The 14,085-nt window shown below is 39.6% G+C and overlaps 1 protein-coding gene across 1 annotated transcript in view; it reads right to left on the reverse strand.

Annotated features, from left to right (window-relative positions):
- Window positions 1-11,429, reverse strand: part of si (sucrase-isomaltase) — a 58,296-nt gene extending 46,867 nt beyond the window's left edge. Inside the window, exons 1-12 of the mRNA XM_032546111.1 lie at window positions 11,329-11,429; window positions 10,360-10,483; window positions 9,535-9,620; window positions 9,201-9,321; window positions 7,721-7,830; window positions 7,434-7,585; window positions 4,143-4,314; window positions 3,753-3,852; window positions 2,564-2,676; window positions 2,341-2,466; window positions 570-701; window positions 209-328 (exon numbers count right to left, since the gene is read on the reverse strand). Of these exons, the coding sequence (XP_032402002.1) occupies window positions 209-328; window positions 570-701; window positions 2,341-2,466; window positions 2,564-2,676; window positions 3,753-3,852; window positions 4,143-4,314; window positions 7,434-7,585; window positions 7,721-7,830; window positions 9,201-9,321; window positions 9,535-9,620; window positions 10,360-10,483; window positions 11,329-11,346 (1,374 nt within the window). The 5' untranslated portion in view covers window positions 11,347-11,429. The remainder of the gene's footprint in view (window positions 1-208; window positions 329-569; window positions 702-2,340; window positions 2,467-2,563; window positions 2,677-3,752; window positions 3,853-4,142; window positions 4,315-7,433; window positions 7,586-7,720; window positions 7,831-9,200; window positions 9,322-9,534; window positions 9,621-10,359; window positions 10,484-11,328) is intronic.
- Window positions 11,430-14,085: the final 2,656 nt, after the last annotated feature.

Genomic DNA, 14,085 nt, shown 5'->3' on the forward strand with positions numbered 1-14,085 from the left:
CTGGTATGATGGAGACAGTAAAATAATAGCACAAGCACATGTAGCAGGGTATATCTTATAGGATAAATGTGAACAGAAAGAATTTAAGTGGTTCATGAACTGCAGAACATTTTACAGGATTTCTATAAAGTTTTGGAAAATGTAGGTGATATTTCTTGGTCTTATTTCAACATCTGCACTCGATAATCGGTACCAATAAACAGCTTACCTCTCCTACAAGTGGAGTTTTTCCATCTGATTCAAAGACCCAAGCACTCTTTTCAGTCCCACGGTCATACGCCTCATATGGAGCACCCCCCACCCTTTTGCTGGTGGCTACTGCAGGGTCCTGGGGAAAGGAAACACCTTTTTAGAAGAATGTGACAATATTTTATTTTTACATCAGTAAACATAATTGTTATATCAACTAAAAGCCACAATGATTGATTTACATTACAACATGGGTGGGTGAATCAATTGTCACATTGGTGTTGATTGGAAAAAACAGTACATAACGCAGTTTGATAAGTTTATATTGTTGGATGTATTACTGCGTCTGTCATTGTTTTGTGAGAAATGAGAGTTCTTACCAGGATGAGGATGTACTTCTGCCCCTTCTCATGGAGGTAGTCAGCAAACCCAGGAAGCTCTGAGAAGTTCACTTTGTCATAGGTGAAATCTTTCTTATCTTCCATGTAGTCTATGTCTGTGTATTGAACGTCCTGTCAAGAATAAAGTAGATCAGATAAGTTGCCTATAATATGTCTATTTTTTTTCTGCATCTATAAGAACGTTATCTCAGAGTAATTTTATTATATGGCTACTTGTTTCCAGTGTTTGCTGTTATTTGGTAAATTTTAATAAATTTCTAAACATGTATTTCTCTTCATTTTTAAATCACATGTTAAGACACAAAAAATAATCATTCTACAATCTTTTGTAAGAACTTTATATCTTATGTATCTTGTATAACATTTGTCAGTTAAGTTATGAGAGTCTCTGCCATGTTTTTTTTTTTGACGGTATTCACCTCCAGAAAAAACAATTAGACTATTATATGTGGGGTTTTTTGTGATGTTATTAAATATATTCATGTGTAATACAGCAGTCTGACATGTCCAACTGGTTGCTAAAAAATATTATAGAGATTGTAGGTGTATTTTCTTTTTGATAAGACATAACTCAAGTCTAGTCCTTGATTTGTACATTTATTGCCTTGTTGTGATACAGTTAAATATGTTAAGGTGGTATTCACAATCTTATTAAATTTTGATTGAATAATTAGGGCTAAAAATTTATGCTGAATATCAGTTTTCTCTCTGAAAAGATCATCTGACAGTAGTCTCACTGTCATATGCTCCACAAAGATAAGTAGTGAGGTTCATTTCCAAGAAAATGTCAACCAGAACTGGTATTTATGTAATGCAGTACTGGAGTATTTTTAACATTCTGTTGAAGATGAATGAGATAATAAAAGGAATCTGGTCGATTGATCTTTGATCAGTGCTAACATTCGTTGATGCTTAAAAAGAATCGTGCTTCCTGGACTGAACCTGTACAGGCCAGCAGACTCTCCATTATTTGACAGAGAGCTGGATTACCCAATCTAAGCTAAAGGCCACCCCTATCACTCAGGGTGTCTATCGAACTCTTGCTCCAACCTTCATATCGCGTTCTTACAGACAGTGTAGAGGTTTGAGTCTCTTGCCTCTGGAAGCACACAGGGGTTCAAATTCAAAAACAGGTTTACAAGGTGAGTTATCAGCTGCTTCCATTTCCCTTCCTGGAAGCTATAAAGCAGTGGTAATAGTTAAAGAAGCTCCTCTTTTGTGTACCAGACTTTGCCACTGCTTCTTCCTGGTTCACATAATGTTTTAAACAACTGTTTTTCTCTGTATATTGATTTTGTGTGTCAAAATCAATATGCAGATTTTGACACAGTTTTCAATTGAAATAAAAAGTTATTCTTTTAGCAATAAAACAGTTGTCATGTTTTCATCTTAAGTGGTATTGTTATCAAAATTTTACACCTCTGCTTACTTGACAGACGGTTTATCATTTACTCACAATGGGACCATAAAAGTGCTACAAACAGGTTGAAATTTAAACAGCGTTGACAACATGCCAAACTTGTGCAAGCATTAGGTATAAAACACATTGTTGTAGATAAAAACTTTGGTAGTAAATGCTTTCTATTACTTTCCATATCAAGATATGAGAGTAATAGGAAGCAATCCTAGCTCTGTAAGCTTTTATCAGTTTTAAATAGACGAGAAGAACATTTTGTAAGGAGATAATGAAGTAAACTTAAAAAGTGAAAAGAAAAAAACAAGCATAAGTTGAAAGAAAACTAGATCTTACATATGGAAGGTCAATGGCACGATTCCTCTCCACTGTGGTCTTGACTTCATCGAGGCTCCCGTAGTTCCACCGTGAAAGCTGGAAGCCCAGGGACCAATAGGCAGGAATGACAGGCATCCCAGTGAGCTGGAGAGGAGGATCATACATTATCATACAGCTGGAAAGCTTTTACAGTACTTAAAATAAATTAGGTGTCCATGTATTCATGAAACAAATATATTACCTCTAGGAATTCATGCACCACATCTTCTGGTGTGTCGCCAAACAAAATGTAGAAGTCAAGGACTCCTCCGATGGTCCTGTAGGTCACTGCTGGGGCAGGCTGCAAAGTCACCTCTTAAAAAAGAAAAAAATTATTAATGTCAATTGCTCTCCAGGCTGCCCTTGTCATTGTTTTTGTTAATCGCACTCCTGTCTTAACAATGCATCATTTATTGTGAAAAAAAATTAACCTTTTTATTGTATTATAGAATAAACAAAAGATGGTTAAACATGACAGTGGACTTTTTTGTTGGTGTTTTCAATCTACTTCAGCAATGAGTTATTCTCTTTGCACAGCTGCTTGAATGAGTCAGCAGAAGCTCTTTTCGGGTGACTTGGGTGAGGTATAAATTACTGCCATGTGTGGAGTCATTTCTGAAATTTGCTTTTCCTGTTTTATGCTATAGGAGTGTATCCAATCCCTTTCTCTTTACTGTTTGCTTTGTAATTTTCTATAGCACCCTCAATATTTCTTGGGACCATTACTAACTATGTGAAAAGAAATTTAAAAAAAACCTTCCCATTAAGTTTTTCTTTTTGCAGTAGCTTAATGTCACACAACAGTTTTTTAACCGTGAGTATTGTAGGTTATTTTTTATAATCTCTTCCTCAAGATAACCGTGTCGCCTCCTTCGTCCTTGTTTCTCACAGTTCCAGACGCTGTAAATCTTTTAATTATTGCTCACTGTATAAGTGGGCAAGCTTAGGCCAAAAACTCTTTTCAAACAGCCTGGCTTTTGAAGATTTATGCACATCTTCCCTACAGCTAAATGGAATATGCTCCTTTTTTTCCCATTTTAAATATTAATTTTAAATATATTTGGTAGGAGAAATAATCCTCCATTTCATTTTATGCAAGTAGGTGTGGCACCAGTATTAAAAACAAGAATTTTCCTGGCATTATAAATGTACTCAAATTAAAGGTGTAATCTTTCTAAAAAAAGATTTTTGGTGAAATTTTAAAATCATGCATAGCTCTTCATGCCTATGTTTTATTGTGCACATTACAACTGAGGGAGGGCATAGACTTTGCTCTTAAACATGCTGCTGCCTTTTCACACTGTAGTCTTTGGTTGCCGTGAACATTCCTGAGGAGAGTGAAACATAGAAACGTGTGTATTGCGTGTGCACGTGTCAGTGTTTATCTTTACCCATGGCATTGCTGTTGAGCAGAAAGACCCCAAATGACTTTCCACTCTCATCTTCCAGACAGAGGAAGAAGGGATAGTGTCCATAGAGGTTGTGTGTTCCCTGCAGGGAGAAAAGAATGAAGGATGAAGCAATGTGGGAAAGAGCTGTGAATTGCAGGAGGGATGTGGGGGGCTCACTGCAACTGAAGAGGGGTGACTATGCTGTCCAATTAGATCATAAAACATTCAATTAAAAGCTCTTTGAGGGGGCAGAATGCAAACACATAGAAGGTTGCATGTGTGCACAAATGCATGTCTACATCAGAGTTAACTGGTATTGAAGAGTCTTGTTTTACATGCTGCATCTACAGTACATCAACAGTGGTGTGACTTGTGTGTGCAAGTTCTTACCCCATTAGGGAATCCATCTCTGGTGAAAATGGGCCAAGTTCTCCAGTTTGTGTCATGGCGATATCTTTGATGCACATGCTCACCCAGGCCATAGATGTTGTGAGATGGGAGCTTAGCAGACAGCTGTAGGTACTGGTCCGCAAAAACAAGTGGAGCCATTGTGGTGTCAAACCTGAATGTGTTCAGATAAAAAAAGACACAGATGTGAGAGACAAGATTTTGATGTGAAAAAAACAGATTGGTGAGAAGAGAGAAAATGTGAGAAAGAAAACAAGAGTAAGATGCAGTGGAGAGAGGAGAAATAAGACAAGGAATTGTGAAGAGGTTATTGCAAAGAGAAAAAAAGCAGGTCATCTCATGAAGCTCTAATAAGCCCTCTGGGCAGCATTTCTTCAACACCAGACGTGCACGGATAATTGAAATACTGCAATTGCAAACAGCTGTCAAAACCCAAGTTGTGGATGCAATGAATATACTTTGTCAATGAATAATCATCATAAACATATGGTAGAAATTAAGAGTGTTTGTTATCAAGATTGGTTATATAAAGCACAGTCAGTGCATTAATGTCCCTGTAAATAGAAATATATTTTTACAAGAAGCTTTCATTATGACAATAGAACACCTACGTGGCAGCCACACAGGCAGAAGAGCAGAATCACGACTACCCTGCATGCACAATCAATACTTAGAAGTTATTTACCTGTTGCTGGTGCAATTAGAAAACACAATCAGCTTTTATTGGCCGCATGTAAATAGTAAAGTAAATATTTAACCCTAATTTCTTAGATATATGTCTGATAATGTGTTTATATGTCAACATTGTCAGGATATCACCTCAGATTTGTGCAAAGAGAATCCAGAAATGCTAACTAAAGATCTCCTTATCTGCTGTACATTGAGATGAAAAAGTCAATTTGAAAAAAAAAAAAACAGTTTGTTTTTTGAGAAACCGATCACTTGAAAAATGCCTATTTGCTTGGATACAATGTGGATTAGTCATAATGTAGAACCACTAATAGAAAAAAACAGCTAAAGTTACAACAAAATTAAAATTCAGTAGCAAATCACAAGAGTGATATCATGTCTCCTGGCTCAAGGTGGAGGAAGGGTTGTGAAATGCACTGATAGGGAACTATACTGCTTAGTGCTAAAGCAAAGGTTGCGACGTGACCTCAGGATGACTCTTTACTCACTTGTTAGGCTGAAAAATATGTAGCAATAGTATGGATATGTTTTAAAATACATAGTGTATTACATATTTTTATTTCCAGTATTTTTCCAAGACAGTGTCTTCTTGTTTGTTTGTTTGTTTTGTTTTTAGGAAGCACAAAAACATTAACAAATTAAAAAAAAAAATCCTGAGAGAAATTTATATTCAGGCAACATTGCTGAATACAATAGCAAAAAAATGTGGTAACAACAAACACCCCAACTAAAGTTGACTTTCAGCTTCTACATCTAGGTTAATTCTGCAAGTAAAGATATGGTAAGGATAAGGACAGGCCTCCCTGAGATAGCCATGCAAAAGTGAATAAACACAAATAGTCTATATCTACATTTTTCTATTTGCTGTCAAATGTATATATAGGCTATTTTAGATTTTAACAAAAGATGAAGAAATCTAGTCACAAAAAACATAACAGCATTTTAACTTTTGGACAAACTAGAATCTGTGAAGTAATTAGCCACTTAAACGTTGATATTCATTTCTGATGTGCAGACATATTTTCTTACAGTCCAAAGTACTTGGGGCAAACTCTCAATAGCAGGACATGTAAATATGCAAAGGAAAAGTCAAAAGAGGTGAAATTGATAGATAACTTTGCTTTGAGAGCTTGTGTCATTCTGAATGGATTGATACCCTTGGAGTTGAGGTTTATCACCCATGTCTACCTCTGCATAGATATTTAAAATGGAAACACAGGGTTAGATGGTGAGGTCTCACACTTATGTTATAATTATGGGTTACCATGCTGCTGGAAACATAAATTTAATTGCAAAGCAGCTGCATTAATTGTTGCTGGTATCCTTTGGCACACAGTGCAACACATAAACATAAAAAAGCCAAAGTGAACTGCATTCTTTCAAGGCCATAAAGTATTCTATAGAAGTCATGCTCAATTGTGGAGCTCACTGTTTATTTCACATGTTCTCTGGCATATCAATACACACATGGCCACATTTGCATGATGAGATGCAGGGATTATATTGGAAAATGAGTGTGTGTGTGTGTGTGTAGGGGTGGGGAGGAGGGTTCTTAGAAAGCTTGTTCCCAACATTTGACATGTTACCAGTTTTGAAGTCTTTCAGACTTCAGGGCATTCTATGGGTAAATATATTTGACAGCCTTTGCCCGTTCATTGCTTTTCTTTATTCTATAACAAATGCATATGAGAAAGACGCTTAGTCATCCGTAATTCCTATATTAACACACCAGCAATCCCCAGAGCGCCAACTTTAATGCTTTCTCTTTATCAGTATCAACCCATAATAATATATCATATTAAAAATTGAATGAATGTGTTATTAAATGGATTAAAATTCCATGGTCCTTTGTTTTAAGAATAATGTAAGATTAAGCTTTCATTATCCCTCTGAGACAGGAAAACCATTCAAATAATCTAAATTAAGCAAATGCTGTTCATGAGAGACAAAAGATCTGCACATGAAGGCCAATTGGAACTCATTTCAAGAAGTTATTGTTGATCATTTATTCTTCTTATTGTTCTTATTATTATTTATTGGCTTATGTTTATTGTAATTCTCAAAAACACACCTATACTATCAAGCTGTTTTTGATTTCCAATGGCATTGTGTTCTAGTGCACACATTTCCAAGATCCAGTTGACTATTGAGATGTCAACGTTGACCAATCAAGTTTTACCTGAGCCTGAACCAAATTATGGTAAGGTAACAACGCATGACAAACGCAAACAAGATGATGAGCAAAACAGCTCACTTTAAAAGATTTCAGACATAATTAAAGCAAATGAGAATCCCAAAATCAATGACAATTTTGTTTGGCAACTTTCAGGTTGAGGGATACTTATTAAGTGAGTCACTTAATCAAATATTCAGCAACTCATCTTGTCTCATAGATTACAAGTGCTATGACACATTATGTATCTTCACAGTTAAAACTACATTGTCTATCCTGAACATAGATTTAAAACTTCCCCTTTGTATTCTTCATATCTAATGTGTATACATGCTTTTATCTATTTAGTGTGTAAGATTTAATTTTACCACCCAAGACAAGTTGTAGAAGACCCTCGTGGCAACACTCACAGGACTTTCTTGTTCTCCTTTCTGCGCACAATCAGGCCGAAGGGGTTGTTTCTGATCTCGAGTGTGTCGCTGATAGGGCTGGAGGCGCTGTTTGTGACTGTAGGGATGTGCTCATGAGGGACCTCGAATCTCTGGCTTTTGGCATCATAGATCTAAGGCAAAAGGAACAGGCAATCAAGCGGTGTCCTATTTCCTGGTCATTTTCGCACATTGCGATATATACCTCTGTTTGTTTAGCATTCCAGTGGCGAGAGACAGAGAGAGAGAGAGAGTCTGCTAGCAATCACCTTAAAATGAAGTCGATTGTTTGTCTGCATCTCTGCATGCAGTATCAGGTCCTGTATGTCTCCACCAAACAAGGATGGAGAATCCATTCTCTTCATTTCCCCAAAAAACACTGCAGAAGAAAACCCAATAAAGCAATTTTACTTTCCTTTACTTTTTATTTTACTAGCAAATACACTTAGTTTACTGAAATTGCTTCATATTAAGAAACATTTTTTGTCCACTACTACCACAAAGTTAAATGCGGTCTAGTTAAAATAATTTTGAAATTTTGGTTGTAGTTTAGTTTATTCAATCCAAAACATTCAGACACACAACTGGTAGTTGCTACAGTCAATCAACTCTCAAACTACAAATTAAAGAAATGCAAAACAAAGTCAAGTAAAAATAATTCCTTAAGGGTTGTGTAGATATAAAAGGTGTAGGCTGAAGCAATTCAGCTTAAACATGCCTACACGTACATGTTCACTCAAATAAATCATTTTGCTTCTAAGGAAATTGTTGGACTGGGTAGCAGAGAAGGAGCAATCTAAACAGCCCATGATATCACCAGCTAATCTTCCGTGCTGTATCATGTCTCTTGGTTGAAGGCCAGGTAGATTGTTGGGAAGCACAACAACAGTGATTTATATTCCGGTGAGTCAAAAGTTGACAGGTGACCGGACACAGGCACAAATAATTTCACTGTTTAGGAACCAAGGAACTCTGACCATGAAAAAAAATATCACAAAAGTAACTTTTAGTTTACAAAAATGTCAAAAGTAAACCTAATTGTTCTGACATTATCTGGTTAATGAAATTTATAACTGCTAATTAACAAATTTTGTACTCCAAGCTGAAATTTTTTTTGAAAAATTATTGTTTTATTATCATACAAAAGAAAGTGTAAGAATTGTATTTTGATGTTAGCTTAGTTTGCTCAAGATTAGATATGAAGGTTTACATTTGTCCATATTCATTTTATTTGTTATCTATTTTTACTTCCCTTGGATTTCTCAGTCTTGCCAAGTAAAAAAGAGATATGTTGGATGTTGTTCCTTTTTTAGTCTAACCACAAAGACATCATTATTTTCTTCAGTTTTTCTATCCTTGTCACACAATTTATTTCTTCCTTCAAAGAAGTGTTATTTTACATCACAAACAAAACAACTGAAAATATAGTTTAGATTTAATATAAAAAGGTCCAATGTTTCCTTTTGTTTTGCTTTTACACAATAACTCAGCTTACTTTCGGGAGAGAGATCCAGCAGAAATTGTAAAAACCTGCGTGCAGTGAAATCAATCAGGTTTTCTGATATGCCATCTATGTCTTACTTTCACTGAAAACTCACACCTTGGTCAGAGTGAGTGAAAATAGCAGGAAATGCAGACATTCTGAGAGCATGAGGAGCGATTAGAAAAAAAACAACTCCTGTATTGGTAAGTAAATACCAGAGCTTTACACTTTAAAGCATAGGTGACAACTGAAAAATATAGCTTTACCAGTAGGCTGTGGGGTTTGGAATGAGTGCATTATGTATCCATGGTTGGTTGGGAAGAAACACCAGGGAACGTTTCGCTCATCCAGAGGATTCCAGCAACAACCACGCTGCTCACATCCCGCCTGTTCAAACAAGATGATGTGACTGTTATTACCTTTAACCAATATTGTCTTTAGAGCTACTATTTACAGTGATGTGATTAGTGTTGAGATTTTGGTAATTGGCAACATAATGTAGTAGTAGTAATCAAAATAACTGTTATTTTTATATGCTAAGCAATGAAAAAAAGCAAAACACAGTTAGATTGAATTACTGGAGATGACGTTGACTCGTACCTTTGAGGCTCCAGCATCAGGATAACAGTCGACTCTTTCAGCCATAGGAATGTTGGGACACTCAGGCATAAATCTATTTGGCGTGTCTGTGAAGTCAATAACAAGTACACAAAAAAGCAGGTAAATGTAAATATGTTTTGGTTCCATCAATAATTCTTGTAGTTTTCCAGGCTGTGGTGATTTAAAACATCTCAAAGTGTCATACCGCTACCATCATCCTTCATAATAGAAATTGTGGAAGGAAATGGGATCCATGTTAAAATGTAGTGGTATTTTCCCAGATGGCAAAACATTTATTGAAAAATTTACTTTCTGACAACTTTGTAAAAGAATGTCTTGGAGTGTTTTTTTTTTATTTTCCTCTCTGAATTTACTTCAGAAGTTGACACTGTGTTGTGTGTGCAAACTTAAAAACTCACACACACACACCCCCACACGCCCACCCCTACACGCACACACACACCCCCCCACACCCACACACACACCCACCCACCCACACACGCACACACAAGTTTGACAAACTTAATTCAGTTACATGTAGCAAATTAATATAATTTTTAAGTTGTCTCTCCATTCCCTTTTTGCAGTGAATACATGCACACACTCATGTCTAAGAACAATTTAGAGAGACCAATTAACCTAACAGTCAGGTCTTTGAATAGTGAGGAAGCTGAAATACCTGGGGAAAAGCTATGCTTGCAACACTCAAACTCCATGCAGAAACATCCCGGACTGGGATTGGACCCCAGAGCCTTACTTTTTAAATTATTTTTCTTTAAATCTCTAATAATTCTTGTTATTATTTTATTAGTATAATTCACTTACCGTCTGAAATGACATCAGGTTCTTTGGTGACAAAAAGAGCGATCATAGTCATGGCCAATATGGTCATCAGAATAAACAGAATCGTAAGGATGATTTCTGCAGTGGTCCATCGCTTTTTCCCCATCTAATCACCCACAAAAAAACAAACACAAAAAAAACACAGAAATATACAGATGTTACATAGTGCAACCATGTCATTGCCTCTGAGTCCTTTACAGATATCTCATTTCATAAAAGCAAGTTCTCAAAATTTTCTGCCCATGCATGCATCTATTATTTTTTCTTTAGATGTTGTCAAGGCTCATAACCATTAAGTTAAATCTGCTGTGAAGAAATTAAAACGTGTGACAGAACCAAACATTGTGCATGCCCCTGTTTGTTTCCAATCAGCTGTGTGTAAAACACAAAACATTTCTGACTAACATGCATGGTTACACATAGAAAACAACATAGAAATCAGATTAACAGAGAGCAAGTGTGCAAACTTACTAGTCTTCTTGTAGCTTGCGCTACTCTCCTAAAAATAACTTCCCCACTGTGGATCATCTTACTACTTTCAACACAGGGTTTATGATGACACGCAAACTCAACACACTTAAACTATTTAAGTTTATTTCTGCAGAAAATTTAGAGTGTCTTATCATTTGGGCATGAAATGGTTGTCAATCTTTATTAATACAGGCCTTGTCCACACAGTTTCTTACAGAATATGTAATTTGCAAATTGAAAACTGCAAATGAACAATGATGAATATATATATATATATATATATATATATATATATATAAAATTATTTTTTAAATTAATTAATTTATTTATTTGTTACTGATTCAAATCTGTAAAGCATTGCATTTTTATTTTTTTACATACTCAATTATTTGCATACCAAAAGCTGTGAAGCGGACTGTGGGGAATATTTACTTGCTGTAGATTACAGTGAATGTAACAGATGAACCATGCAGCACTTACCTTGCCTCTCCTTTGCATCCAAGGAAAAATGGTGATTAGCTCAAGAGAAATAGATCCTTTATAAACCAAAGGACGTATTGTTGTCGAAAGGTACTGCCACTCCTTCTCCTCAATGTGCAAGTCATTGTGGGTGTGTGATTTACAGTCCGAATGTGCAGACCCCAAGGTCACAGAATGTCAGATAACAATCTGCAGCGTACAAAACAGGTGAATCAAAAAACAGAATACTCATATCAGCATGTTGTTATCTATCATGCAGTCATTTAATTCAACCTGTGTGAGTGTGAACTCAGTCTGACCTCTACGTCATTTTTAGCAAGTATGTATTACTAGCCTGTAATTACCTAAGTAACAGTGTGTTTTTTATGGAATTATGAAGATATGATTCAGTGCAATCTTTAGCTCTTCATAGTCACATCACCACTTGTTAGTAATTAACACTCTTGGGTATACGTTCTCATATGCTCACATTCCAGAAGTTAGAGGATTAAACAGAGCATAAATAGGAACATAGTAGAATACAAAATATATTGCTATACTGCAGTAAATATATCCATCCATCCATCCATCCATCCATCCATCCATCCATCCATCCATCCATCCATCCATCCATCTTCTTCCGCTTATCCGAGGTCGGGTCGCGGGGGTAGCAGCTTCAGAAGGGAGGCCCAGACTTCCCTCTCCCCAGCCACTTCTTCTAGCTCCTCCGGGGGAATCCCGAGGCGTTCCCAGGCCAGCTGAGAGACATAGTCCCTCCAGCGTGTCCTGGGTCTTCCCCGGGGCCTCCTCCCGGTGGGACGTGCCCGGAACACCTCACCAGGGAGGCGTCCAGGAGGCATCCTGACCAGATGCCCGAGCCACCTCAACTGGCTCCTCTCGATGTGAAGGAGCAGCGGCTCTACTCTGAGTCCCTCCCGGATGACTGAGCTTCTCACCCTATCTCTAAGGGAGAGCCCAGCCACCCTACGGAGAAAACCCATTTCGGCCGCTTGTATCCGCGATCTCGTTCTTTCGGTCATGACCCAAAGCTCATGACCATAGATGAGGGTGGGAACGTAGATCGACCGGTAAATCGAGAGCTTCGCTTTTTGGCTCAGCTCTCTCTTCACCACGACGGACCGGTACAGCGCCCGCTTGACAGCAGACGCTGCGCCAATCCGCCTGTCGATCTCCCGCTCCCTTCTTCCCTCATTCGTGAACAAGATCCCAAGATACTTGAACTCCTCCACCTGGGGCAGGACACCCCCCTTGACCCGGAGAAGGCACTCTACCCTTTTCCGGCTCAAGACCATGGCCTCGGATTTGGAGGCAATGATCCCCATCCCGGCCGCTTCACACTCGGCTGCGAACCGCTCCAGCGAGAGCTGCAGATCATGACCTGATGAGGCCAGTAGGACCACATCGTCTGCAAAAAGCAGAGACGAGATCCTAAGGCCACCAAATCGGATCCCCTCAACACCTTGGCTGCGCCTAGAAATTCTGTCCATGAAAGTAATGAACAGAATCGGTGACAAAGGGCAGCCCTGGCGGAGTCCAACTCTCACCGGAAACGAGCCCGACTTACTGCCGGCAATGCGGACCAGACTCTGACACCGGTCATACAGGGACCTGACAGCCCGTATCAAAGGGCCCGGTACCCCATACTCCCGGAGAACCCCCCACAGGGCTCCCCGAGGGACACGGTCGAACGCCTTCTCCAAGTCCACAAAACACATGTAGACTGGTTGGGCGAACTCCCATGCACCCTCCAGGACCCTGCCGAGGGTGTAGAGCTGGTCCAGTGTTCCACGACCAGGACGAAAACCACACTGCTCTTCCTGGATCCGAGGTTCGACTATCCGACGGACCCTCCTCTCCAGGACCCCTGAATAGACCTTGCCAGGGAGGCTTAAGAGTGTGACCCCTCTATAATTGGAGCACACCCTCCGGTCTCCCTTTTTGAACAGGGGGACCACCACCCTGGTCTGCCAGTCCAGGGGAACTGCCCCCGATGTCAATGCGATATTGCAGAGTCGCGTCAGCCAACACAGCCCTACAACATCCAGAGCCTTAAGGAACTCCGGGCGGATCTCATCCACCCCCGGAGCCTTGCCACCGAGGAGCTTCTCAACCACCTCGGCGACCTCGTCCCCAGAGATTGGAGAGCCCAACCCAGAGTCCCCAGGCTCAGCTTCTTCAATAGAAGGCATGTTGGTGGGATTGAGGAGGTCTTCGAAGTACTCTGCCCACCGACCCACAACGTCCCGAGTAGAGGTCAGCAGCACACCATCCCCACTATAAACAGTGTTGGTGCCGTACTGCTTCCCCCCCCTGAGACGCCGGATGGTGGACCAGAATCGCTTCGAAGCCGTACGGAAGTCTTTCTCCATGGCCTCTCCAAACTCCTCCCACGCCCGAGTTTTTGCCTCAGCAACCACCCGAGCCGCATGCCGCTTCGCCTGCCGGTACCCATCAGCTGCTTCCGGAGTCCCACAGGCCAAAAAGGCCCGGTAGGACTCTTTCTTCAGCCTGACGGCATCCCTCACCGAAGGTGTCCACCAACGGGTACGAGGGTTGCCGCCGCGACAGGCACCGACAACCTTGCGGCCACAGCTCCGACCGGCCGCCTCGACAATGGAGGCACGGAACACAGTCCACTCAGACTCCATGTCCCCTACCTCCCCCGGGACGTGTTCAAAGTTTTGCCGGAGATGGGAGTTAAAGCTCCGTCTCACAGGGGATTCCGCCAGACGTTCCCAGCAGACCCTCACAACACGT

This window comes from Xiphophorus hellerii, chromosome 18 (genome assembly GCF_003331165.1).
Source record: "Xiphophorus hellerii strain 12219 chromosome 18, Xiphophorus_hellerii-4.1, whole genome shotgun sequence".
NCBI classification, from domain to species: domain Eukaryota; kingdom Metazoa; phylum Chordata; class Actinopteri; order Cyprinodontiformes; family Poeciliidae; genus Xiphophorus; species Xiphophorus hellerii.